Source organism: Myodes glareolus, chromosome 5 (genome assembly GCF_982192425.1).
Source record: "Myodes glareolus chromosome 5, mMyoGla1.1, whole genome shotgun sequence".
NCBI classification, from domain to species: Eukaryota; Metazoa; Chordata; class Mammalia; order Rodentia; family Cricetidae; genus Myodes; species Myodes glareolus.
In genome coordinates, this window is record NC_142030.1 from 93,256,371 (window position 1) to 93,283,082 (window position 26,712).

The 26,712-nt window shown below is 48.1% G+C and overlaps 1 protein-coding gene across 1 annotated transcript; it reads right to left on the reverse strand.

Moving 5' to 3' along the window:
* Positions 1-9,628: 9,628 nt before the first annotated feature.
* On the reverse strand, positions 9,629-25,636 carry Fcamr (Fc alpha and mu receptor). The gene is made up of 8 exons (XM_048430657.3): positions 25,406-25,636; positions 25,190-25,310; positions 22,967-23,024; positions 21,509-21,649; positions 15,950-16,288; positions 13,738-14,959; positions 13,009-13,121; positions 9,629-12,433 (listed from the first exon to the last, which is right to left on the reverse strand). The coding sequence occupies exons 2-8, from the start codon at positions 25,226-25,228 to the stop codon at positions 12,279-12,281; spliced, it is 2,067 nt and encodes a 688-aa protein (XP_048286614.3). The 5' UTR covers positions 25,229-25,310; positions 25,406-25,636; the 3' UTR covers positions 9,629-12,278.
* Between the last annotated feature and the right edge of the window lie 1,076 nt (positions 25,637-26,712).

Below are 26,712 nucleotides of genomic sequence, written 5' to 3' on the forward strand. Positions count from 1 at the left end.
GAGCACGTGACTCCCACAGATTCGAGCTTCCCTGGTTGGCTCCATTTGTCCTCCCCTGTACTTGGGGAGACTGTGTCACTTCTAGATCCTCCATTGTTGCAGCTTCAAGATATGGGACAGAATGTCCCTTAGTGTTTGGCCTCACATCCCCAGTCCCTGTGGATTGCCCTGTTGCCGTGACCCCAGCGCATGGAGCCTGAAATGCCACCTTTTAAGCACCATCTGCAGAGTGATCCTTCTCAGCCCAGAGCCTTCGGGATCTTTTCCACCCTAACTCTGCCTGCGCTCCCTGATGCTGGGCTGGACCGAAGCTGTGTTAGGGCTACACAAGGACTCCCACCAGCTGAGTTGAGACAGCAACCTCCTTCCTCACCACAGTTAGTCAGTCCACGGAACCTTCCCAGGTCATGACCTGTTTGGGTCTCCTAGATTTCCTCCAGATACCATAGACTTCCCGGGCCACACAAAGAAACCCATTGTTTGATGCACCCCATACTCTCCCCAGCTCCCCCTCCCCTTGAAGGGCTACGCACTGTACCTGTGCAGGGCTCGCCGGCTTACTGGCTCTTCCTCAAGAGTCCTAACGCAAACGCCAGAAGGGGAAGGGGAAACAAGGGCTACAGAAACAGGAGGGCCATCTGTGCATGTGGGCTCACTTGTGTGGGCTAACCCACAACACAATCGCAGATTTTGATGACAAGAAAAGAAACTGTGTTTTTTATTTATTATTATTATTATGAAACTCAACTGGAGACGGTAAATCCACAATCTGATCGATGAAAGAAAAAACAAAATCCTAGGCACTTCCAGGGAGGCTCGGTCCAATTCAGTGGTGTTTCGGATCGGGTTTCTTTCCTTTTGGTGTCCCTTTTCCTCCTCTGAATGGCAGCATAACTCCTGGGGTAGCGAGGGGACACCTGTGATTTTATGGTTGGCCTGGTGTGCTGCTGGGTCATGTCGGTCTTGTTCCTCCAAACGAAAAAGTGATTCTGTGAACCAAGATGGAACTCGACCCACGTGGTCGGTGGGACTTTTTATCCTTGCTCATTCCAAGGGCTCTGGAGTTCATTCTGTCCTCTCTTGTCGCTACCTCTCAGTTCCTTCGGCGGGACTGCAAGGCTGTTCAGCTTTCCTTTGTCCTTCTTGTGCCTGCAGAGTGGATTGACTGAGCTGTAGCTTCCTGGGGTCTCTGTGTTCCCATAATGCCTATGTATCCTTTCAACTCATGTACTTGGAGGGGCAGGGGGTGATGGTGAGATTGTGGACCACTGTCAGTTTAGAGAGGACAGGCAGTGTTGCAGTCTCTTAACTCTGCAATTTCCGAACTCTCTAGATATCATTGTTAGCCTTCTCTCTTCTACCGGAGCTCAGGCTCGGAGCCACGGTGGCAGCGGGAGGTCACAGAGACACACTAGTGACCAACTTCTTTTTCTTCCTCGTTAGCAATTTCCTCCTCCCCATTCCAGGGTGGATGGTTAATGGGAGAGGTGCTGGGAGAGGGAGATGCACGGGGACAGAGGTGACACAAGCCTGTTTCTGCCATCTGAGAGCGCCTTGGACAGCTTTCTGTTCTCTGCCTTTGTCTGTTTAAACGCTATAGTCAAGATACTTGTAGGATGTGTTTGCTTCCCTCAAAGCAAGGAATAACTTGTCTGAGATGCAGGAGGTGCCGAGAGAGGCCCCTGAATACTAGCACAGACACTTGATGAAGGGAGATTTGAGAGGCAGGAAGGAAGTATATCAACTAAACCATTGCTTTGTTTGCTGCCTGGAGGTGGGGACTGTTCTCTTTGCCTTTTCCAGTAACGCCAAGATGGTGGGTGGCTCTCTAGATCATGTACTGGTAGCACACACTCCCAGTGGTACCCGGAAGTGTTTTAGCAGACCATATTAAATGCATGTATCCACAGAGAAACGTGTTAGATACATTCCCCACAGACCCAAAGCCCACCTCTCCCGCTTCGGGATCCGGCTTTGGGAAAGAGGAAATGTAAAAGTAGAACCCAATGATTAATCAGGAAGTTAAATTCTTGTGGCCAGTTTTGAGTTCAGCCACACGCCGGTGGATGAGTACAGTGGTTAGCCCCCACCCCACTGCCGTTTCCCTTTCTAGAACCCAGTGAGTGACCCCGGTGTCCAGCACTGAGGGAGGAGGGACTGGCTCACGGCTGAAGAATGTGTCTAGTGTTCAACTTAGTAACGACGGTGACGATGCCCTCTAAAACAACCTTCTCGTGCTCAAGCCAGCCGTCTCCTAATATTAAGAAAATATGACCTAGATTTCTTCCAGTGTGGGGAGGATCAGAACCACTTGGCCTGAGTCGACACACCTGTATGCTAGCTTTGGCTCTGCCTCTGCCTTTGCCAAATCACTTCCTCTTTAGGTCTGTGGACTTTTCATCTATGAAATGAAAGAGCAGGCCCAACAGGTTTGCAAGGCCTTCTGGTTTGGGGCCTGCGCATGTCGGTTGAGCGCTGTGCGAGTTTGTTGGGGCGACTGTGACAGCTGACCACAATCTTAGCACCATTAAGCAACAGAAATACGCTCCTCTTCGGGTCCGAAGAACAGAAATCCGGGACCAAAGTGGCAGCAGGGCCACCCTCCTTATGGAGTCTCTAGAGGAGGATTCAATTTTTGCCTCTTTCAATTTCTAGCTTCTGCTGCCATTCCTTGACATTCTTTGATGTGCAGCGGAACCTCCCAGGCTCTCTGCCTGTGTGGTCACTATGTGTTGAGTGGACACTTCCAGTGCCTGTGCTCTTATGAGGACCCTTGTGGTAGCATTTAAGGGCCAGTCCCACAATCTGTCATGATTTCTTCATCTGATCGTCCTGAGTTTAATCCTATCTGCCTACAAAGACCCATTTCCTAACTAAGGCCATGTTTACAGGCTTCTGGGGTTAGGACGTAGATATAGCCTGGAGACTGTGTCCACCTCAAGCATCTACGCTGACTGCGATCAGCTAGAGATCCAGGGAAACTGGGAACTGCAGACGTGTGTGCCGTTGTTTCCTCGGGGTGTATAACCATCACTCACGCACTACAGTGTCCTGCCCAGGCTGGGAGGAAGCAAGCGTGCTGAGACAGTGCAGCCTGTGAGAAGGGACAGGCTCTGTACCCAGACTGTCCTGGATTCATACCCAGGCCTTTCCATCTGCTGACCAGGAAGGCTTGGGCAAGAACCGTAATGTCTTCGGACCTGCTTGTCCTAAATTGGCAAAGGTGTTACAAAGTTACCATGTGTGATAGCTGGAACGTAGCAGATACTTGTCATTCATGTTTGATTAAACATGGGACAGAATAGGAACTCAGAACTAAGTAATTCTGCACTGAACACTGAAGATCCGTGGGCACAGATGTGAAATGATGCCCAAGTGTATTGGGAAAGGAGGTGGCCGAGACAGGCCCTAGAACCAAGATCTTCCTCTCAGCGAGGATGACCACTTTGTGTTACATTTCCATGGATAGCAGGGTTTTCCACTTGCCCCCTTGGTTGACCCAGCGGATCATAGATGGTCAAGCCCTCACAGATCCAACCTTGGCTTGTCTTAGCTTGATGCTCTAAAATTGTGGATGTGCTGGAGAAGGATTTCCTCAAACCGTATACATCCCGTCCTCACTTTACTCTGCCCATCTGTTCCTGGCCTGGAGTTTTGTTCAGGTTCCCTTTTCTCTGCCAGTTAAAGAATTAAAAGGCAGGGGAAAGTCTCAGATGCAGCAGACAGAGTCAGCTAGTGAAGACAGGTTTTCATTAGGGGCGAGGAGACACCTAGAGAGAAAGACACGCTGCAGAATGGGGAGGGGACTAGGCAGTTCCTGTTTGAGAACTCTGGGGTTTTAGGGTCTTCCTCCCCTAATTTAGGGTTGATCAGTTTGAACAAAGACAGGTAGACTGCTAGGCCCACAGCTTTGGGGGTAAAGATGTCCTAATCTAGCCTTGAACTTGTTGGGGCCATGCAAAGGCAGATGGCCCTGCTGATGGTAGAAAAAGCCCACTAGGCCCTCTAGGACAGAAGTGTGAGGGAGAAGCTAGACGTTTGCCGTCTTTGTTATCTACGGTCCTTCTTTCTTTCTGTCTGCCTCTGAGGGATCTGTTTACCTTCCAGTCCTTCACATCTGGCAGGGGATGGCGCCTGTGATTGTTGCTTTGCAAGGTGAATGGCAGAAGACTGAACAGATGAACTGCTGTTTACCACCAGCTCTGCCCCCAACCGTAGGTCTTCAGCTAAGTCAATGTTTAACCCTTGTCCTGGAGTCAATGTTTAATCCCAGGACGGCCAGTTGTATAATCCAGCATTCCCTATCAAGTCGAGAGTATAGTCAGTTTACCATTAATCACCGAACCAGAGCATTGAGGCAGTGACTCTGCAAGGCTAACTTGCATCCTCTTCACATTTGAAAGGGGCATCAGCTGTTTAGAAGTATCCCCTCCGCAGCAGCCCGTCAGCAGGTAGCGATACAGCTTTCTGACCTCAGCTGCTTGATTCAGTGGGAACACAGTGCTCCTTGTTCCAGTTCTGCCTGGGGCTGGTGGGAAAGAGCGGGAATGGGACAGTTGCCTCTGTTTGCCCAACTGGCACCCAGAGAGCTGCTAGCTAGCAATAAACTAAGTGTGCTCCTTGTTTTGAATCACACAAAGGGAGTTGGAAGTGAAAAAGTCCACTTGGCTAGTACTGGGCAAGTTTGCTGAAACTTGTTGAGCCTAGATTGAGGCCTATTTTTTTTTTCTCTCCACAGGCAAAGCTTCCCTTTAAAGGGCAAGCAAAGAGAAGCAAGATTGATTATAAGCATCCCCTATTTTCCTGAATATTGGGTGATATATGAACTGAGGACATGAGCGCTCCAGGTTTGGTTGAGGAGAAAGTATTTATTATTAATATTATTTATTTTAGATATGAGGGAGAGCACAGTCAGAGGCATCTGGAGGAATCCAGAGCAGAGAGAAATACTGGACTGAACAGGCCCAGTAGACTGAACTGGAGCCATGAGGGGGAGACAAATAAGAGAGGCTAGAAGAGGAGAGAGAGAGAGACCACAAAGAGGGCCAAGAGAGAGAAGACTGAGAGCCAAGAGAGCACATGGACAAAATGGCAGGGTTTTATAGGAATGAGAAGTTGGAGGAGGGAAGCCCATGAGCTGGAGAGGTATAGGGTAAGGGTCAGGCTGAGAAGGGCTGAGAGGAGCCGGGATGAGAGCCTGGATCCTGTAACAGATATTTTCAGTGCTGAGAGAGTCCGAAGGCCAGCAGGTGCGTTGATATCCTAATAGGTACCACAGTTAACCATCTGTCCCCAGTTTCGTCTAGACCCGACAGGTAACTCTTTAGCGGCTCTGTGAGGACGTGCCTGAAGGTCTCAAGGCTTGCAGTCTGCCTTCTGGCAGCATCACGCCAAGGAGGAAAATGAGGCTGGCAAGTGAAGAAGCAAGGGTAGGAGAGTTGAGGAAGGAAGAGCGATGCTGGCAGATTTGTGGCTCTTGGAAGAGTCACTTATGGGCCAAAGCTACATTCCAGCCTCAGCATTCCCCTTCTGCCCAGATGAACACCTGGAGTTACCTCTTCCATGACCACCTGCCTGCTGTGTTGTTCGTTACCTGACATACGGTCCTTCACTGTTTACCCAGCGTTGTTGACTTCTGACAGCCAATCAGAGAGCGAACATAACTTCTGGGGCCCCTAGGATGGCAGCATTGTGGAACCCTTTATCGGCTTGACTGAGGGAGTAATAAATGAAGAGACTATGGCAGAGCCCCTGGGGCAGGCTGTTGAGGGGAAGACAGACTAAAGCAAAGTTGAATGCAAGAGCTGGGCAGAGCTGGCACCCACCTTTAACCCCAGCACTCCGGAGTCAGAGGCAGGTGAATCTCTGTGAGTTCAAGGCCAGCCTTGTCTATGGGGTGAGTTCCAGGACAGCCAGAGCTACACAGAGAAACCTTGTCTCAAATAAAAAAAATAAAAAAAAATGAAAGAAAAAGAAAAAAGAAAGAAAAAAAAAGGAAAGTTGGCTGTGACCCAGCAAGATCTCAATATCTCAGTTCCTCTTTAGGGATCTCCCAGCCTCTAAGAGGTTTTGAATCTATTATTTCAGTTGTCAGGGAGAGACGAACAAGTCTTTTCTGAGGTTACAAAACCACTCTCCTTCCCCCTCACCTCTACACTTGGCTAGGGAGAAGGAGGAAGAAGTTTTGAGTAGACATCCAAAGTCAACAGCTGAGTGCCAGGTGACAGGGCCCAGCCCCTCTCATAAGCAACTGGGGTCCCCCTGAAGATTCGCTGTTTCCTTGTTCCTGGTCTGGGACGTACCTGTAGCCCAAGGTGTGCCAGGTAGGCAGAGGCTGGAAAATTAGCCTCTGTAATAGTCTGCAGTCTCTGTAGTACCCTGCAGCCTGGGTGATATCCTGCAGTCTCTGTAATACCCTGCAGCCTCTGTAATACCCTGCAGCCTCTGTAATACCCTGCAGCCTCTGTAATACCCTGCAGCCTCTGTAATACCCTGCAGTCTCTGTAATACCCTGCAGCCTCTGTAATACCCTACAGCCTGTGTCCATCATAGTTGCAGGGCTCCCAGCTAGAAAAGGAGAGTTTTCTGGTGTTGAGTATTTTCAGTTGTCTACGCTACTCTGTCGTGGTAGACTTGGGAGCTGGTTGCAAGTTCTAACTAATCTACCTTTCTTGTGCCACCCTCTAAAAAAGCAAATTTTCCATCCTTTGTCTGCTGTTTTGTTTTGTTGTTTTTATGTCTTTTGAGGCAGGGTGTTACTGTGTAGCCCAGAGTTTTCTCTATGACACAAACTGACTTTGAACTTGCTCCATCTCTCCAGCATTTGCCTCCCCATATCCTGGGATTATGTCCATCCACCTTTGTCCGAACTCTTACCAAAGTGAATTGCCACATCTTCCCCAGAGTGTCTGGGCCAGTGTTCAATACCTCAGGGCCTAGTCTCCTGACTCTCCCTTCCTATCTAAAATACTCTGAGTTGGGTGGCAGGAACTTGCAGCTCAGAGAAAGAAGTGACCCTAACTGACAAGTATGTGTTGGCTTCAGAATTACAATTCTCAAGCTCCTCTGGGGTGTGTGTGGGGGTCCTCTTGTGGCTTCCACCTCTCTGCTAGGTTTCAGCAGAAGGCTCCCCTCCAAGTGGGCAGTTGAGCTGGGCTTACTTTCCTGTTGACAGTGAGGGGAGCAGGAGGCCAGTGCCCGAAGTCAAGCGGTGGCACTTACGAAGAGTGGAGAGAATGGTGATCCTGGGTGCCACACACAGGCATTACAGAGTCCACTGCCAGTGCCGAGTGTCCAAAGCATGTCTGTCAAGCTGCCAGCAGCCACTAAATGGATTCAGTATTTCTCAGAACCTCCTATCTGAGGCAAAGAAACAAACTCTGCCATTGAGCAGTGGTCCAGTCTAGGAGTCTTGCAATCATACCATCTAAGGGTCCTGATCAGGTTGGTTTTCTCTGTCAGTCAAGGAACTAAAAAGCAGGAAAAACCTGGAACGCAAACAGGCAGCCGCAGAGAAACCTTGAGCACCATAGACAAAAACTGACAGTTGACAAAAGGCATTTATTGGAGGTGAGGAAACACACGCGTGCAGCAGACACCCAGAAAAGGACCCTCAGCGAAGCCAAAGGGGATCTGGGAAAGCTGACAGCTCCAATCTCTTCTGAGGGACTGGGGTTTAAAACCCTGTCAAGATTTTTCCTCCCTTAATTTAGGGTTGGTTGGTTTGACAAAAGCAAGGACTGTTGATTGGCCCAGAACTATTGTGACACATCCCGAGTAGGCCAGACTGCCAGCAAGTGGTCTGCTGGTGGGAGACAAAAGCTCACAAAGCCTTTGTTTGAAGTCACCGGGCTTTAGTCTCAAGTCAGGAGTGTGAGGACGAAGCTTGGAGATCTGCCACCTTTATTACCCAGTCATGGCCTCTCTCTCTTTCTGCCTGCTTGTCAGAGAGTCTGTTTTACTCCTAGTCTCTCAGTAGAGTGCAGTGAGAAGCGTTTAAACCTGGTGACCTGGGATACATGGACACTCTTACACACTTACACCTTGCGCGCTTACACTTTGACATCTGAGCTCCATTTGTCTAGATGCCAGCACGTACCCCAGGGCTGAAGTTTCAGCTCTCAGTCTGGCTTGGTGAACTCCCCCACCCCACATCCCACTAAGTTTAGACAAAAATAAACCAGTTAGTGATTAAAGAGAACCAGTGACTGGAAGTGATCATGTAACTTGCCACACAAGAGTCTCAAGGAGAGAAACAAGCACCCCCCGAAACTCTAAGTAGGGAAAGGCCTGGCCAGAAGACAAGGTTATTGCAGGTAAAGGAAACCCCAATTCCCCAAACCCCAAAAGGCAGTGAAGGTGTCCAGAAATGACGATCTTGGCGCAGCTGAAGGATACTGCCAGCATTCCTCAGGAACCCCTGAGAGGGTTTCTGTCAACCAGAAAGAGATACATCCCTACTCCCTTCCCACTGGTAGCTGAGGCATCTGGCTTCCTACTGACACATGCCTATGGTGTATCCGAAAGCCCATGCTGACTTGGGCTTTAGTCTCTTCATGAAAATGTTGTACATTTCAAAGTCTGTGCTAGCCTCCTGTCCTTTCTCACTTCCCCCACTCCTCCTCCACTATGCTAGCCCAAGGCTGTGTGTTCACAAACTTCCCTCCTCCCCATACCGGTTTGTCCTGTATATAAGGGCAAGGGTTTCCCCTCCCTGCCCCGAAGTGTGCTATAGTCACTATTCTTTCTCTCTCTTCTCTGCTGGTCCTGCTTCCCTAGCCCTGCTCATGTACTGTCTGCTTCTTTCTCTCGCCTCTGGAGTCTTCCAGGTGCCTCAGAATGTTCTCTCTCTCTCATCACAATAAAAACCTTGTCCCTAACCGTGAAGCAGTCATTTCAGTGGTTTCTTTACCGTCTTCTATTTACAGCTATTAATAAATATAATCAAGATGGGGGACAAAGTAGTAGTGATCAAGGACAGAGACTGCTGGTAGGACACATGTCCCAGCTTACTTTTCCCTTGGAAGTATGAGATGTTTCCCCTGAATGTCAGTTTTCCTCATCCATAAAACGAGAACGGCCATAATTAGCTTTCAGAAATATTGCATCTAGTGCACACAGAATGAGCTGTGTGGTAACATGTGAATGAGAAGTTAACTACATTAATTAATAAGTAGAAAGAGAAAGAGCATTTGAGGACTGTGCCCTGCTGTTTTGCTTTGTAAAAACCAGCGGGAACCCTGAACCCTGGAGTGGAGGTGCCTCTGATTCTAGCACAGTAAGGACGTGCTCCCCGACCCTCCCTTCAGCGGCAGGAGCATGGTGCTAGTGGAGCTGGCATGGCGCTGGTGGGGCTGGCATGGCGCTAGTGGGCGCTCTGTTTTGTCTCTGGCCCTTTAAGCACAGCCTGCCCCATTTGTGGAATCCGTTGGGCCATAAAGGAGAGCTATAAACCCTGGGCTCTCCCACTTCCTTCTCTGAGGCATCTGCCCAGATCTTCTCCCTACTCTCTCCAAACACTAGGGCCCAGTCTGACTCTTGGCAACTCCTCCTGGTGGATATCAGGTTCCTCTAGAACACCAGTACTCCTGGAAGCTTCCCTGGCCCCAGCACTTGACTGCGGGGGGGGGGGGGAGGGGGACTCCTTGACCCTCATTCTCTGTCTTCTACTAAGATGTTTAGGATACCATAGCTACCTGGTTCAGGACAAAGAGTATCAGAGCAGTTCAGAGAAAGGAGAAGGCCTAGCAAGGGGTGGCAGGAAACTCCTGAGGAGACAGATCTGATCAGGTCAGATACGTATGTATCTAACAGTCTTGTGTAGTCGACAACTTAAAGCAGGTACTGAGAATTATTTGACATGGTTAAAAGCCAAATGCAGCTTCCCGTTTCTGTGAGAGTTTTGCTGGAACAAAGGCTAGCCAGTGGTCTGTGTACCCTTTGTGGCTGCAGAGGTGGAGCTGAGTGGGTGCCTCATTGCCAAATCTAAGGTGTTTGCTATGAGGCCTTTAGAGGAGAAGTTGGCCATGTCTTGGTCTAACGTATTGGCTTCCATAATGAATGATCTAAGGAGACCCAGTTCAGTGAGATTGCTTGGCCAAACGCAATAGTCCAGGCACGTGGCATACCCACTCTCAGTAATTCACCATGTTCTGTTGGATAGTTAAGGCTCTGAGAAATTCTGCATATAAGAATTTGTTGATTAGCTTAGTATTTCCCAAACTTCTTTGAGCTACGACTTAATTTCCTCTGACTGCCTCTTAACATCCCAAGAAGCGGATGGCCTATGGATGTTCCTGGCAAAGACTGACAGGTTAGACAGACCAGACAGCCTGCGTTTTTGATGCATCTCAGCCATCAATAAACTAAGTGTTCTTGACTCAGCTGTGTACCTGTGAAGAACTGCTTGCTCATTTGGGGTGGGACAGTGGTGACTTTTCTGCCTCTCCTACTGGTTTCTCAGACAGGCTGTGGGACAGCAGGCAGAAAATAGTCTGGAGCGATGGTTGCATTGGTTTTTGACAAGTTCTTAGTTAACACGAAAGAGGTGAATGAAAGGCAAAGACGCCAGGCCAGGGCCACGCAGTCTCTAATCTTTGTTCTGATTTTACTATCTTATTTATCTGGTGACTTGGTGACTTCGAACAAGGGACTTCTTTCACTGGGCCTCAGATTCCCTCTAGATCAGTGAGTGGTTCTCAACCTTCCTGATGTCTGTGATCCTGGAATACAGCTAATCATGTTGTGGTGACCCCAACTATAAAGTTATTGTCGCTGCTGCTTCATAACCATGATTTTGCTACTGTTATGAATCATAAAGGAGATATCTAATATCTGCAGGGTATATATCAACAGTATTCTCCTATGAAAGGGTCATGACTCACAGGTTGAGAACTGCTGTTCTAGATTATGTCTCTGTAACTCTGAAGTTCTGGGTTTCTGATTGGCTAGCTGCATTCAACCTGCCCCCTTACCTAAGACAAGCCTCTCAGAAGCCCTGAGGATATCTCTTTGGACTTCCTTGGTTCAGTATCTGGGGTCATGACCAGACATGAAGAGGTATTTCTGGACGACTTTGATGTCACTGACAGCTTAGAAAGCAAGGTCGAAACTTCTGGAAATGTCAACGTCACAGCTTTTAAATTGGCGTTGGCACTTTCTTTCCCCAAAGCTTCTGTTGCTCAATACCTGTACTGCTCAAATACAGACCCCTGCTAACACGCCCAGCAAAGAAAGAGAGCAGATATGATTCCTGAAAAGAAGGTGGGGTCAACAGTGGGCCGAAAGTTCCCCCGACAGATAAGGTTAGAAGGCAGAATCCACATAAAATTCCTCTCCTCTGTCCCTCTGTCTTCTTTCCCAAATCATTTCCAGCTTTGCCCATAGCCTTTGATAGCAAAGATTCATAAACAGTGCAACAAGAGGGGATTGAGAATGAAGGTGAAAACCTAATGAAAAGTACCCTCTTCTCCCATTGTTTAGGAAAATCCCGGAAAATCTTGACCTGACCAAAGATCGACAGTGTGACACGGACAGTGTCAAAACGGGGAGATACGGTGAGACAGACGGGTGTCCTTTCCTCCCGTCTCACGTAGAAACCACCCACTGACGTGGTCATCCAAATCACTCCCAACCAAAAGTGATTGAGGCTGTTGGGGGATTCATACCTCTTACCCAAGTAGATCCCCAGGGCCCACCAAACCCATGGCATCCCCGGCCAAACAGGCATGGGCCTTTAACTGGCTGTCCCACCGAGTTGCAAGCTCTCTGGAGATGTACTGAAATGGATAAGACAAAATTACTGTCCTTAAGGAGCTACGGCTATGCTTGCTCAGGGAAGCCTGGCATATGAGAATACTGCTAAGTGTGGACAGCAGGCTTCGTGCTAACAGGCATAGGGAAAGAAGGGCACCCAGAGGGGCGGCAGCAACAGAATGGAGAATCTCCTTTTCCACACTGCCGGGAATGAAGAGATTCTGTATACATGCATCCCTCCACCCCTGCCTCCCTCCCTCTCTCGAAAAAGAAAATGGGCTGTTGAAAACCAGCCAGACCACAAAGCCCTTTCTTGAAGCCTTCTTTGAGTCAATGCACTGTCTGTCACCTTTGGCTGCCGAGAGTGCCTGACCCTCTGAGGCCCGAGCTGGCATCCTCGGTGGAGGCTGAGCTTAGTTAGCTAGTGTTTGTGTGGCTGATGGTGAGAAAGGAGTGAAGAAGCTGTGGAGATAGCTGGTTTTGGTTTTTCTTCTGTGGTGACTGAGCTGTTTCTCTTTCCGTCCTCAGGGTCCTGAGTCCTTCTCTAGGGCAGTCAGGTTGGCTTGGGCAGGAGGATGGTCACCCTGTTGCAAGCTCTTTCCCACATTGGAGAGCTTGTCTGGTAGGAAATGTGTCATCTGAATCAGAGTGATCCTTGGTGACCTTTCGGTCTTCTGAGCTGTAGAGACACAAGAGAAGGCTGTGGGTGTCCTGGGGCACACAGACAGATTTGCCTTCCTAAGAGTGAGAGGCACGGTTCTGAGAATTTCCCAAGACGGAAGTCTGGTAGCTGGGCCCATTAGAACAATAATGATGGGTCCAGATGATTTGATTTCTGGCCCTGGGAGCCTCCGCCTCTCTTACTGCCCCCCAGAAAGCCTCAATCTCTTTTGACCAAGCTGTGCACTGTGGAGCACTCGCATTAGCAGCCTGCATCTCTGGGATGGTACGAGGAGAGTAATTAGCGCAGGCTGTGCAGAAAGTTTGCCAGCGTGGCTCCACACCTACAGCTAATAATAGTTCTTGTCATCCTCCACATGTCTCCTTAAGGCGAGGAATGACGCTGAGGCACAAGCGGAGGAGAAGGGATTTGATGAAGCCACGACCAAGCAGAATCCAATGGTTCCGAGTAGAATCTACCTTGTCTACATCCAAATGTCTGGACACTCGGTCTAACCTAACCCAGCCCTGAGGGTACCAGGTGGAAAAGTCCGTTCGTCTCCCTAGTTTGGGGGCTACGTAAGCTCAACTCACAGGTCCTCCAGAGTCTCCTTTTCAAGAGGACCAGAGTCGCAAGCAGAACCAGGGCCAGCACACTGGAGACTGGAGTCAGGATCCAAGAGTTGCTTTCTCCTTCTGTAAAAACACTGACGGGGGAGGAGTCACGGTAAGGGTGAGAGGAGCCCGGAGCAGGAAGGAGAGGACTATGAAGACCTACAGTATTCTGCCTCTCTCATTTCACAGGTGGACAAGATGAGCTCCAGGCTAACTGGGCACCCTTGTCCCTGTAACTGGCTCCCAGTAGGGCTGCTCTGTTCAGCTCCTCAAGCCCCAATCCTTTGCGTCACTCCACCCTCCTGTGCATGGGCCATGCATGGGCCACAATGTGCTGTATTGAGAAAGAGGCTGAGTGAGAGTCAGCCTTGGCAAGATTGACCTTGGCATTTGGCTCTGTCACAAGTTTGCCTTGGGTCTTCAGCAAGTTGTTTTCCTTTCCTGGAGTTCTGGTCCTCACATTAAATAGAGAGTTCCAAGGGTTTCAGCCTAAAAATTATTTCATCACATCATTGATATTTTTACTCGCAAACCACCAGAAAGCATCCAGACAGCCTTATCACCGCAAGGGCCCTGAAGTGTGGAGGGTGGTAGCTGATGCTTACATACCCTGCTCCACCCTTTACTGATCTGTAAATACAAGGGGAAAGAGGTCCACAGGAGGAAGGGCTGGCCAGGAAGCAAGGCCGACAGGGGCCCAAGGCTTACCTCTTCATTGATGACCCCTTGCCAGGGGTCCACATCAGGCCCCCGGATGAAAGTTGGCTTGGTGTTGGGGGGCTACTTTCTCCACCAGCGTTTTCTAGGCTCCGACCAACGCTTCCAGATGCCACTTGCATGTGTGTAGCATTCAACGTCCATGCACTTGGAGCTGGGGATGGCTCTTCTGCAGAGTACAACAATCGTCGCTTAGACAAATTGTCCTCTGTTGCTTCTTGGAGAGTTTCCCAAGTCACAGACTCTGAGATCAGGACTGATGGCCTGGTGGTTCCTGTCGTCTTTCCGGGTGCTCCTGGAGGTGTGCTGACCTCTGTTTCCCCCTGAGGTCCTTCAGTCTCTGGAACTGTACCTGTCCTCCCACCCTCGCTGGTGCTGGCGCTAGTTGTTACTGAGTTTCTAGCACCCAATATCCAAGCATCCTGTGTTGTACTGAACATGTTCCTTGATTTTGAAGCTGGACTCTCTGGAGTGGGGATCGTTGCATCGGTAGAGCCTTTCTCTCTGCTGCTTCTCCCTGGCGCTGTTGTCCTGGCTATTCTTGGGGTTGATCTTCCATGGGCTGAAACCGTAGTTTTGCTTATTCTTGTAGTTGGAGCTATTCTGTCCCATGTTGAGCCTTGGCTTTCTAGAATCTGGGTGACCCCTGGGGTCTGTCTGTTGACTGTAGTTGGGGCTGTTCTGTCCAGTTCTGAGCCTTGGCCTTCTAGAATCTGGGTGACTTCTGGGGTCCATCTGTTGGCTGTAGTTGGGGCTGTTCTGTCCAGTTCTGAGCCTTGGCTTTCTAGAATCTGAGTGACCCCTGGGATTTTTCTGTTGGCTGTAGTTGGGGTTGTTCTGTCTAGTTCTGAGCCTTGGCTTTCTAGAATCTGAGTGACCTCTGGGGTCCTTCTGTTGGCTGTAGTTGGGGCTGTTGTGACCCATTCTGATTTCTGGCTTCCTAGAATCTGGGTGACCCCTGGGATTTTACTGTTGGCTGTAGTTGGGGCTGTTGAGACCCATTTTGATTTCTGGCCTTCTAGATTCCGGGTGACCCCTGGGGTCCATCTGTTGGCTGTAGTTGGGGCTGTTCTGTCCAATTCTGAGCCTTGGCCTTCTAGAATCTGGGTGACTCCTGAGGTCCATCTGTTGGCTGCTGTAGATCCTTTCCCAGAAGATGCTGTGATGAGCTCACCAGAAGTTGGAACTGCTGCATAGGTGGTGTTGAAAGGACCTGTGTGGACACACCCAGAGAGAGGCCATGAGGGAATGTCATCTAGGCCACATACTAGATTCAGCAAAGGACATTTGATCAAAATACTTATTAAGTAGGATGCAGCTCATTAAGAGATGCAATCTTCTGCAATAAGTCAGATAAAATTAGAAGGTGAGAATTTCAGTGTGCTCCTATGGTTTTGCAGATATTCACATTTTACATTCCTACTTTCGTCCCTCAGGCCTACATATTCCCTATCCAGATACTTTGGAGCCTGTGCTACTATTCAACAAGGGAGTAAGTAAGCCTTCAATTACAGCATACAGGTAGACTCCAGCGTTTAAGGGAATTTATACACTCACTTCTGACTAGGTGTTCTGCAGAACAATCTTTTTGGAGTGTGTGCATGTGTACAAGTAGACACACACATACACATATACATACATGCACGCAAGCACGCGTGCGTGCGCACGCACACACACACACACACACACACACACACCCTGCTTTAGACCTCTATGCCTGAATCTGAAACCAGCCTCTGGAATAGAGCCTTGGAGCTGTCAGATGTCTGCGGAGGGACTCAGCAAGGCGCTCCTGTAGGAAAACCTAGCCCCAAACCTTCTGTCCTGCTGTGTAGGCTGCGCCAGCGCTACCTCTTCTCTGCACGTCTGAACACCAAGTTTTCTGGAATCAGAGAAGTCCCATTTTCTACCTCACAGTGGTTTTGAAACTTAGTTCAAACATTCCTTCTGCAGCATTCAGGATAGAAAGAACAAGGAGGACGACCTTGTATGCCCTCCATTGGGCACTCTTCCCGAGTATTTGCCTTCTCAAAGATGACGGCTATCTAAGCCGAAAGCACACCTCTCAGAGCCTTTCTCCCACTCCCCTTTCTACTGTGAAAGGCTTGAGACATCCTCGGGCTTCGGAGCCTTCCCTTGTGCCCATTTCTTCTCAACTTCAGCTTTATAGAAACTGGCCCGTCAGCCGTCAATCGGCTCTTACCTGGAGACACAGTCAGATTCATCCTGAAGAATAGCTTGTCGTTTCGGTCCCCGATACCACAGCGGTAAAGTCCCGTGTCATTACGGGACAGTCGGAACAGCTTCACCGTGAACAGAGCACTCTGTGGAAAGTCAGTGAGAGCCACGCGCCCTCTGTAGTCACGGTGGGTGTAGTGGTTGGTGGACACGACGGTATAGCAGGTCCACGATGGAGGCGCCAGGCGGCACCAGTATTTTCTTTGATGCCTGTTGACCGAGGAGGGGGCATAATGGCAATGGATGGTGACAGCTCCTCCCGGCTCCCCAGATACCAGCCTTGGGCCTTTCAATGCATTTGCACCTGCAGGCAGAGAAATTGCCAAAGGAAGGGATAGTGAGCATTTCCACTGTAAGGGAAGTTGCTGTGAACCCTGGTCATCAGAAAACAGCAGCTGTGAAGGTGGCGCGTACAAGGGAAGAGCTCAGCCACTGAGGAAGCAGACCTTGCCCAAAGTACAGAAGGGAGCCCGACTCAAGGCTTCATCTGAAAGCCTCTTACCCAGCGTTTAGCTAGCACATGTGTGGTGGGTGTTCTCATGCAAATCTGTCCGGAGCCTGCATTCCAGCCACTAAACTCCATCTACAAGCTTGTGAGGAGAAGGCAAGGCCAGGCAGAGGGCTCTGGTTTGCAGAGCCAGTTAAAGAGAAGTGTTACTAGTGTGGACGTGTCAGTGTGCTTTCCTCTGAAGAGAAGGCTATTCTGCTCTGCTGGGCTGGTACGTCCTCCAGATCAGTGGCTGGCGTTTTCCCCTATGAGCCACTTCTCTACAGAACCAAACATATGCATACATGGCACACAGTTGCTACAAGAGCACAGGCAAGAAGTATCATGAATACACCTGCTTTAGCAATATTAGCTGAGCTGGGTATATATAAGCCAGCATGTAGGAAGCCTTTAATTTGATAAGGTGTAAGCAGGAACAAGGTTTTTTCTTTCACTGACTTTCCCCACCATCTCTGGACTATCTCTCTCTGCTCCTTCATGAGATACCCAGCATGATCTGTGTACAGTAGATTCGCTGCCTCTTCTGGCACACAGAGTCTAGTCTAGCCTAAAATTCTACATCCAGACCAATGTGAAAGCAGACAGAAACTCAAGTGTCTCATCTAGCTGAAGGTTTTTTCTTTGTTCCCGCTAGGCTCAGGGACTGCCAGGGAAGACATGGATAGGTTGGATCTCTTGCTTTGTTTTCTTCGGCTACTCAGTGCTGAGACCTGGGGACCTTCCAGGACGAGCAGAGAGAAGGGAGTCGTGTTGCATAAGACAGCATTTCTGTACCTGGCTGGTGTCCAAAGTAGTCTCTGTTTCATTTGCTGCCCAGGTATCTCTTTAGTGGCTCCTGCCTTTTGTTTTCTCCTTGCAAGAATGGCTTCTCATTTTGCTGGCCTTCTATGGATGCCAATAATAGCCCTGTGGCTTCTGGCTATTTGTGCCTCTTTTGTGGTCACAAACCCCTGTGACTGGTTCTCCTTTCTGAGGACCCTAAACTGGGTCAAAGGAAGCACACTTTGTCCTTCTGTCAGAAAAAAACCTGAAGTATCATGACAAATTTATTTGGTCTCTCTCTAGACATTCTTTCCCTCGGATTAGAGCAAGAGGAAGTGGCCCATCTCTGTCCAAAGCAGTTCTTACATGGGGCTCCTCAGCCTTCCTAGGGTTCTTACCCTCCCTTAGGAGCCAGGAAGGCTGCCGGCTGGGCTATTCTTGAAATCAGCTTCATAATTTCTTACTACAGAAAGGCCACCAAACATTTCGACTTGGGACATGAGTACCTGGTAGTTTGTTATATGTGTTTAGGGCTTCTGACCCCAAGAAACTTCTGATCAGTATTCCCCTACTGGGAACAGTTAATGAATTCGTGGATCCTGCTACAAGGGAAAAATGCGAGACTCCTTGTCCGAATTATTGCGGTTCAAGATGAGGTTGCGTATGACAGCACATGCTGCAATCTCATCAAGAAACAGGGACAGGCAAAGCTTTGAATTTAGTGCCAGCCTAAGCTACAGAGGGAGGCCTGCCTCAAAAACAACACTACCCAGCTCGTGAGGATGCCAACAGACACATCTGGAAATCAGCCCCTCGATGAACCGAGCTACCTGGGCAGAGGCCGTGGAAATCACCAGAGATGTGATTTCCTCACATCCCCCTGGCTAGCAACAGCTGAGTGAATAAGAACTGGCTGTGTAACTGGGCAAAAGAAGTTGGCTAAGGTCCCTGGGAACCTTTACATTTTCAAGAAATTTTGAAAGGGATGCCAATTCAGATACAGGAGATCCTTAGAACACCAAACAGATGACCAGAAGAGAACGCCTCTTATCAGAGTATAATTAAACTGCTAAATATAGAGAACAAGGGACACACATAGAAAACACCCAATAACATCCAGGCCCATATAAATTCAGGCCCATCAGAGTAACAGAAGATTTCTCCATAGGAACTCAGAAAGCCAGGAGAGCTCGTAATAATCTAGTTTAAGCCTTGAAAGGTAACAGTCGCTAAGCACAGGCTGTGATCCCCATCAAAGTCATCTGCCATTGAAGGAGGAAGAAAAAATTTCCACAATTAAAATGTGCTAAAGGAATTTATAACTACCAGCTCAGCTTAATGGAAGCTACTCCAAGAAATCCTTCAGAATGAGGAGAAAGCCAAATGCACCCATGGGGTCACAGTAACGGATAAATCAGTCTTAAATATTAATAGCTAAGCAAGGCAGGAATAAGAAAACCCCAAACAGAACAAAATTCGACAGGAGTTAGAGCACACGTTTCAATTTCTCATAAAAGATGATTAATACTACTTTGGGGCAACACCATGGGAAAAGGTGTTCTAAGCAAATTGATCTTGGAAATAAGCAAGTGTCATTTTTCTAATACCATCCAAATAGACACATTTCCTGATGATTGAGGGAGCAGTTCTCAAGAGGGTATTTCAATTCCAAACACAGACAGAACACGAGGACATCCAAATACGCTAAGTATAATGACATAGATTAACCCTAACACAGTAAGACTGGGTGACATCACCATCCCACTCGATAGACAGTCATGTTAACACAAACAAACAGAGAAACATCTGAGAAAGATGACATCATTGATCAAATGGACCAGCGGATTCGGCAGAGAGCTACAGAACATTCTGACCAAATCTGGCATAAAACACATTCTTTTCAGCAGCCCAATGGGTCATATGTTAGGACACAAAGCAAATCTTAATAAATGTAGGAAAATTGAAAAAAATACATTGTATTCTAAATGAATACAAAAAAATAAAATTAATATTCAATAATAACTAAAGAAACTGCAGAACACTCCAGGCGGTGGTGACGCACGCCCTTAATCCCAACAATTCAGAGAGGCAGAGGCAGGCGGATCTCAGTGAGTTTGAGGCCAGCCTGGTCTACAGAGTGAGTTCCAGAACAGCCAGAGATACACAGAGAAATTTTGTCTTGAAAAACAAAAAATCTCAGAATTCAAACGAAGACACAACATAGCAAAACCTATGGGATACAACGAAAACAGTCCCAAGAGGAAAATTTCTATATGTGGGTATTTCAAATGTCTTGAAGATATGCCTTAGGTTTTTGGGGAAAAAAAAACCAAGCTAAACCTCAAATCAGTAGATGGGAAGAAATAATTAAAATTATGGCATAAATTAGTACAATAGAAATAAAGAAAAATTTTCATTATAATAAATTTTTGCTATAGTAATAAGAATGTCATAAACAGAGAGTTCGTTTTTGATAAGATAAATAAGATTGACTAACTCCTAGTCAAATTAATGAAAAACAAGAGGAGACCAAATTAGTGAAGTTAAAGATGAAAGGAATGTGTTAACAAAAAACACTAATGAGATGTATTAGTACACAGCTTAAAAATATGTCCCACTAAACTGGAATCCAAAAGAAATAAATATATCCAGTTGTGTATTAAATTAAACCAAAAAAGATAAACAATCTAATGTGTCTGAAAAAGGCAGTGACATTGAAGGAGGAAGAAACAATTTCCTGGCCCCAGTAGATTCACAGGCGGATTCTCCCAGACCTTCAGTGAAGTAACACCCATGCTTCCCAAACCATTGTGTGATATAGGAAAACAAGGAGCACCACTAAACTCTCTGCTAAACCAGTGTTGTCAGATATCAAAACCAGCGGGAGACCCAACAAAAAGGAAAACCCTAAGCCAGTCTTCCTGATGAACACAGACACATGAATTCCTCCTAGTCACTGTGATTACAAGACTGGCACCAGATTCGGTCTGCCAATATTCTAATACAGAGATGAGAGGGGCTCAGGAGGCCCCACTTCTCAGTGAGGACTTATAGGTAGTTAATGCCTGCTAGGGGAGGGCCTAATGAGGTACCCTTCTCTGAGGATCTATTGGTAGTTAATGGTTGGTAGTGTAAACAGCAGTAAACTGACTGTATTCCTGTAAACAAGCCTTCATGTTCCTGCAAACCACCCTAATTAAAGTAATTGGGATGGACACACACACACGCACACACACACACACACACACACACGACATGAAAGTTAAAGGTGACTAGTTAGGAAGAGGAAGGGAATCTGCTAAAATGGAAGAGGGGCCAGAGAGGGTGGTAGGGTGGAGATGATCAAAAGACATAGACGTATATGAAACATAATGAATTGCATTGTTATATATAATTAATATATACTGATACAAATAAAACAAAAAATAGACTAAGAAGACAAAGACAAACCAGCAATAGCAACAAAAGATTTTACGATAGCAATAGCAGAGCATAAAGTCAGCCACCTTCTGAGTACAGATGGATTTGTAAGTGGCTTGTCTCTTATGTGTGACCTAAGGTCTAATTACAGGAGAGTAGCAATCTTGACTGCTTTGGTTGTAGCAATACCACTGAAGGCTTAACTTAACAACATGCTCCAAACCACACCACTCACGATCAAGGTTACTGATATTACATTTTATACTTAAAAAGCAAGAATATTATTCAGCATTAAAATTACTAAAATTATTATTATTGCAATGTTCACACCCTAGATTCTAGGGGCTCTTGTGTTCTAGAGTTGGCACATTTAAAAGGAGCACTGTACCATTAGTTGGGGGGTGAGGCAGTCTAGCTCTGCTGATTGAGAATCTTTGATTGACTCTTGTACACATAACTTTTCATTATTACCGGAATTAAGAACCAATACCTCACGTACTCAAGTGGTGAGTGACTAACCAGGAGTTCTTGGCCTCCATAACAATTAAAGGATTTGAATTCCGTACTAGTCAATTGTGAGAATTAAAGAATGGGCTGACATTTGGGATCGAGGTACCTGGAGACCCTGTTGCTAACTCTCTGCTTTCTGGTGGATGTGGGGGACCCGGGGTCTCACTCATCTCTATCATTATGGAACAATAGAGTGTTGCTATGACTTCCCGTGGGGGTAGGGGTGGGGATGACGCTTGCAGTGGAGACAGAACTTACACAGAACCAGGACTTGGCTTGACAAAGGCGATCTTTGGCCAGCCTGAGGGAGAGGAGGGTCTGTACCTGTAAGGGAGTTTTTCCAGCAGCAAGAGGGTGTTGAAGCCCTGTGTGCTTCCATAGTGCAGAGAGGAGTCCTGGAAGGGGGAGAGCCAGCCCGTAGCTCTCCAGAATGGGGTCGTCTGTGTGGAGGGGTCATGGATGAACCTGGGCAAAGGGAGAAGCCAAGCCATCAGAGGCCACCAAATGCCTATTTCTCAGGAAATAAATGTGGAGTCTGCTCTAATTCCTGCCCCGCATCCCATGGACTAAGAGCATCACACTGCCCCTGCTGGCTCTCATGCTGCTGGATGTTAAGTGCCAAAGTGGGGGCAACCAGAGACTACACATTCCCTATGGGGATGCAGGGACATGTCCCTGGGTGATTTTTAAAGTACTGACCCAAATAGTTAACGGAATACTTCGAAGAATTGAGTTTAGAGTACACGAGACATAAATAGGACTGTTACCTCTATGTGAACAGAGAGGTCCCATGCCTTCCTGAGGGACAGTGAGAGATTAAGAGTTTTACATCACACACTGGACAGCACTGACTGTTAGTTCACTCTGATCTGTTGATTAGCCACTCATGGTTAAACCATTTTTAGTGTTATGGTAATGTTTTCACTCATTAATGAATTCAGAAATGATTTGTAAAACACTTCCCTGGACTAGAGTCTAAGTAATACACACACACACACACACACACACACACACACACACTCTACATGCTTCAGTGACTCTCACCATTACCATCATAATAAAATTTACACACCACAGCATGGGGAAAGAAAAGCTCATTCACCCCTTTGCCTGGTCTATTCCTGGCCTGCCTCGGCACAGCAGGCTGCCAACACTGTTAGGACTGGATTCTACCTCTCATCTCATTGTCCTCCACTCCTGGCACACACGAAGCCCTTCATAAACACGCCTTAAGTAAGTGGCTAAATGCATTTGAACTGCTTATCATGCAATGACTTTGCATACTGATTTCTTTATGTGTGTAGCATAAGCACTCCGTTTTTATATCGCTAATGCTGGGTCTGGCACGGAAGTGTCTGTAAAACGAACAGAAGCGAAGGCTGTAATGTTTGTGTTTTGCATGCCTTCGGACCTTGGCACACCTTGTAAACAAACAGTTAATTTTCAAGTCATCCATTTAAATGGAAGAGAGCAGGTGTGGATGGGGGTAGAGGGACGGAGGTGGGGGGGCTAGGTAGTGTGTGTGTGTGTGTGTGTGTGTATGTGTGTGTGTGTGTTGGTGTGGTTGTCTAAACATGGCTATTTTAGATGTCGTTGATTGAACCAGGTATATGCAACCTCTGGTGGTCTCTCACATCCGTCATTCCCTGGTGCCCATAGCCACAGCAATCCAGTATTGAATCCCAGAGGAGAAGACACCCATCTGCCTGGCTGGGCTGAATTCCACTACCAGGTCCCCAGCAGCCTCTGAAGCCTGACGCTGGTCTGGGTTCGTAGACTCACCATGGAGCAGGCAGAGGATGAGCAGGAGTATTTTCCACCTTGTTCTTTGGCTGGAGACCTGCAACCCAAGACAAGAGGCCCAAGGGAGATGTATGAGAAGCTAGAGTGAGTGGCGGTGGTGGTGGTGGGGTGTCCAGGGCTGGGCACTCTCGCTGTGGAATCTCAGTTTGCTCCAGTAGTTGTGTGGGTCTACCTGAAGGGCAGAGTCAGAGAGCTGCCTGTGCTGGGAAGTGGGACTCTGCAGAGCAGTGCAGAGCGGAAAGAACTCATTCAACCCTGGAGCACTGGTGGAATCAGTGATGGTTGGAAAGGGCGTTCTCAGGGACTTGACTCCTTTCTAAGTCATGGAGGGATACTATGTATGGGGTACCGCATTCCAGGGATGCAGGCATCCCTCCTCTTTCTCTCCCATTCTTTCTTCTTGCAGAGAGGAGTTATTTCTTCATGGGGTGGGGAGCCTTGTGCTTCCCTGTACAAGTACAGTTGAGTTAAAACTAAACCTTCCACTGCAGGCACTAGGGTACCATTCTGCTTCTCCTCATAGTCTCTAGAAAACTCGCTTGGACCCCTCTTATCTCCATCTGACCTTCGGTTTTGCATCCTTTTGCTGGCTTTGGAAACTCGCTGGGAGCAGAGCCTTGTGTCACTTTTAGGCTTCAAAACTAGACAGCATAGTGTGAGCCCCATGAGCAGCTACTGGGAGCAGGAGCCCAGTACTCATCAGGGAACCCCAATGGGGTCACTTCTCAGTGATTAAAAGACTGAGGTTGTACCTCATCCCCATCGCCTGTGTTCCCTGGGGATTTTCATCGGTGTTTGATTGCAGTTCTCTGGACCCTCAGGTGTCATTGTTTTTTCTTTCCATGTGAACGTGTATTTTGCCACTCTTAAGAATGATCAGCGCATCAACTTTAAGTCAGTGGTATGGCACACAGGCAAGGCACCCTCTTGACTCCCAACTATACCCAGTTGTATGGGGTTGGATCAAAGGAGGAGAAAAAGGAACGGGAGTGGAAAGAGAAAACGGGAGAAAGAGAGAGTAAAGGGGGAATAGGAGAGAAATGGAGAAGGGAAGAGAGAGGAGGAAGGGAAAAGACAAAGCCTAGTAGACTAGGCTCCTAGCAGCTACTTGTCACCTTATTTGGCTCTACTCAGTCATGTCTTCTAGAGCCTTCGACTGCCCTAATGACTAGGGACCCAGAGCAGCTAGTTTGAAAAGTCCTGAATTTCCAGCTCTCTCCACCCCACCATTTAGCAAGTCCCCTCCCTTGGGCACTCTCAAGGGCAGTTCCTGCCCTTCCCTGCCTTACCCCATCCTCTCCAGGTTTTCCCAGGGTGTGGCTGCCCCTAGTTCCTAGTTTGATTAATATTCACCACATCCAGGTTCCTTCCAGGCCTGATACTCTGACTGCCCCAGGCTACCGTTTCCAAAGTGCCAAGTCCTAATACAGTTCACATAAAGGCCGGTATCACCACGCCGCCCAGTTCTTCTGAAGCTCAGTGGTGTGACAGCTTCATGGGCAAAGCTACCTCCGCGGGGCAATGAGGAAGCACAGTACGTGATAAAATAAAATGTTCCTAGCTACTTATCAGTCTTGATTGGGGGCTGAAAGGGTATCATTCAATGGAATGTGTCCAGTCACCTTCCCTGGCAATGACCTTCAGGAATCCTTTCTGGAGGAGGCTGGGAGACCCACTGCACCACATTTAGAGTTTAGAGTCCTGTGCCCCCTGAGTCCTGCTGGAAACACAGCCACCCCCATTTTCATTACAGGCCAGTTTGTGACTTCCCTGCCCTCCCTTAGCCCCTCTGAACGCCTCTTTTCTTCTACCTTCATCCCCATTCTGTGGGATGATCGGGCATGTGCAGAGGGGAGAGCACAGTGTCACCAGGCTTGGCTTTGCTGGAGGCTGCTAAGTGGACCCTGATGCCTTTTCTCCTCCACTGCAAAGGAAGAGCCTTGCCTCGGCAGCTATGTGCTCTGCATCTAACATGTGCTGGCTCTGTCCTTCCCAGGGTTTCAGACGCAGAGTACTTGGCTGGGGCTAAGAAGAGGGTACAAAGGAGAAATGCTGGGGCCTGAACTCCTGCGTCTTCTCCGGCCTCTGGAGAGAGCCCGTCTGCTCTGAGGCGAGACCTGAGAGCAGAATTCACAGTGGCTGCTGCAGACTGTTTCCTGCTCTTAGGGTAAGAATCAGACGGCCAAGAAAAAGTCATGTTACCTTGTGTTCTCTGGGCTTAGCAGGGGAATCTTGATCCATCTTGGCCCAGAGCAAAATCAAGTTGGACTTTTTCTTTTATCCAAGGAGACGCTGGTGTTTCGGTGTTGGCCGGCTGCTTTCTCTAAATGTGGAGACCAAGCAGTCAGGATGGCATAGGGAAGGTAACAGGAGCTGGAACTGGAAGACTGGGGCTGAGGGGGAAGCCCTGCCACTCACCTAATGCCGTTTGTATCAGAGTCCCTTCTCTTGATTTTACTCCCGAGAGAAAGTCAGTTCTGGCCTCTTGTCTTCACTGCCACTTGTTCCTTTGGAATCTTTTCCAGGGCTGGTGACCATAGCCTCAGGGAAGTATGTCGGTCCCTACCTTCTCTTCTCTTATACCCTGTTGGAGGTCCAGACTTATCGGGGGCCCAACTCAGAAGCCTTCCTGGGAACCTCCAGAACCAGTGATGCAATGACCTGAGCAGGAGAGAAGGGGATTTCAGGGTTTAGGAGAGGAATTTCCCGAAAACTGGCCATCAGCTGCTGCCCCACTGCTGACCTGCACTCCTGTGAAGAAGGCATTTGAGGGGTTTGCTTCATGCTCTGGTGCTCACCAACTTGCGTCCTGAACAAAGGACAATAAACTTAGTGAGATGGTCTTCAGAGAAAGGGAGCATGGACAAGTCTGGCCTAAGCAGATGATGCGCTTGAAAACACCACAGGAATTCCCCTTGGGAAATCGTCTATAGAGGCTCTTTTCGTTCCTACTCTATCTCTTGGTCTTGAACTGATACAACCGAAGCACTCAAAACAAAGGTGGCCAAAGGAGGAAGGATGCTGTAGCCTATGAGGGCCATTTCCAGCACCCCTCATAGATAATGGCACCCTTGGGTCAAAGCAAAAGGCCCTTCTTCCTTAGAATGAATTCAGTTGATGCTTTGCTACACAACATGAGCAACCATGGGCAGCTGTGGATATTATCCAGTGCTTGCACAGGCATGAAGATGTTGAAGTAGAAGTGGGATTCTTGGAGTATGGCTAGGACTCTCTCATTCTCTCTCTCTTTCTCTCTCTCTCCTTCCCTTCCTCCCTCTCCCTTGTGTGTGTGCACACACGAGTGTGTGTACATGTATTCTGGTGACTGTGACAATCATATCTATTGCTACGTCAGTACTTGGCCACCATAAGTTCCCACTTGGTTCCCATTCCAGAGTTCCTTGTCTTTACAACCCCCACTTGGTTCCATTCCAGAGTTCCTGGTCTTCACACACCGCCCCCTGCCCCACGATAGCCTCTTAGATAATTTAGAATGCACCTGCATCGTGAGAAGTATTCTCTTAGAAGTGGTACCTTGAGTAGTGAGGAACTGTACAAGACACTGCCCTCGGAGGCTCATTCCCCGAACTAATCCCTCTCATGCAGGTCATAGAGAGGTAGTTAAGACCTGGTATTCCCCTCTCTGCTCCTTAGGACACAATATCATGCTGTGTTGAATCACATAGGCTTTGAAGCCGGGCTTCCCATCCCTTCAAGTTTTTAAG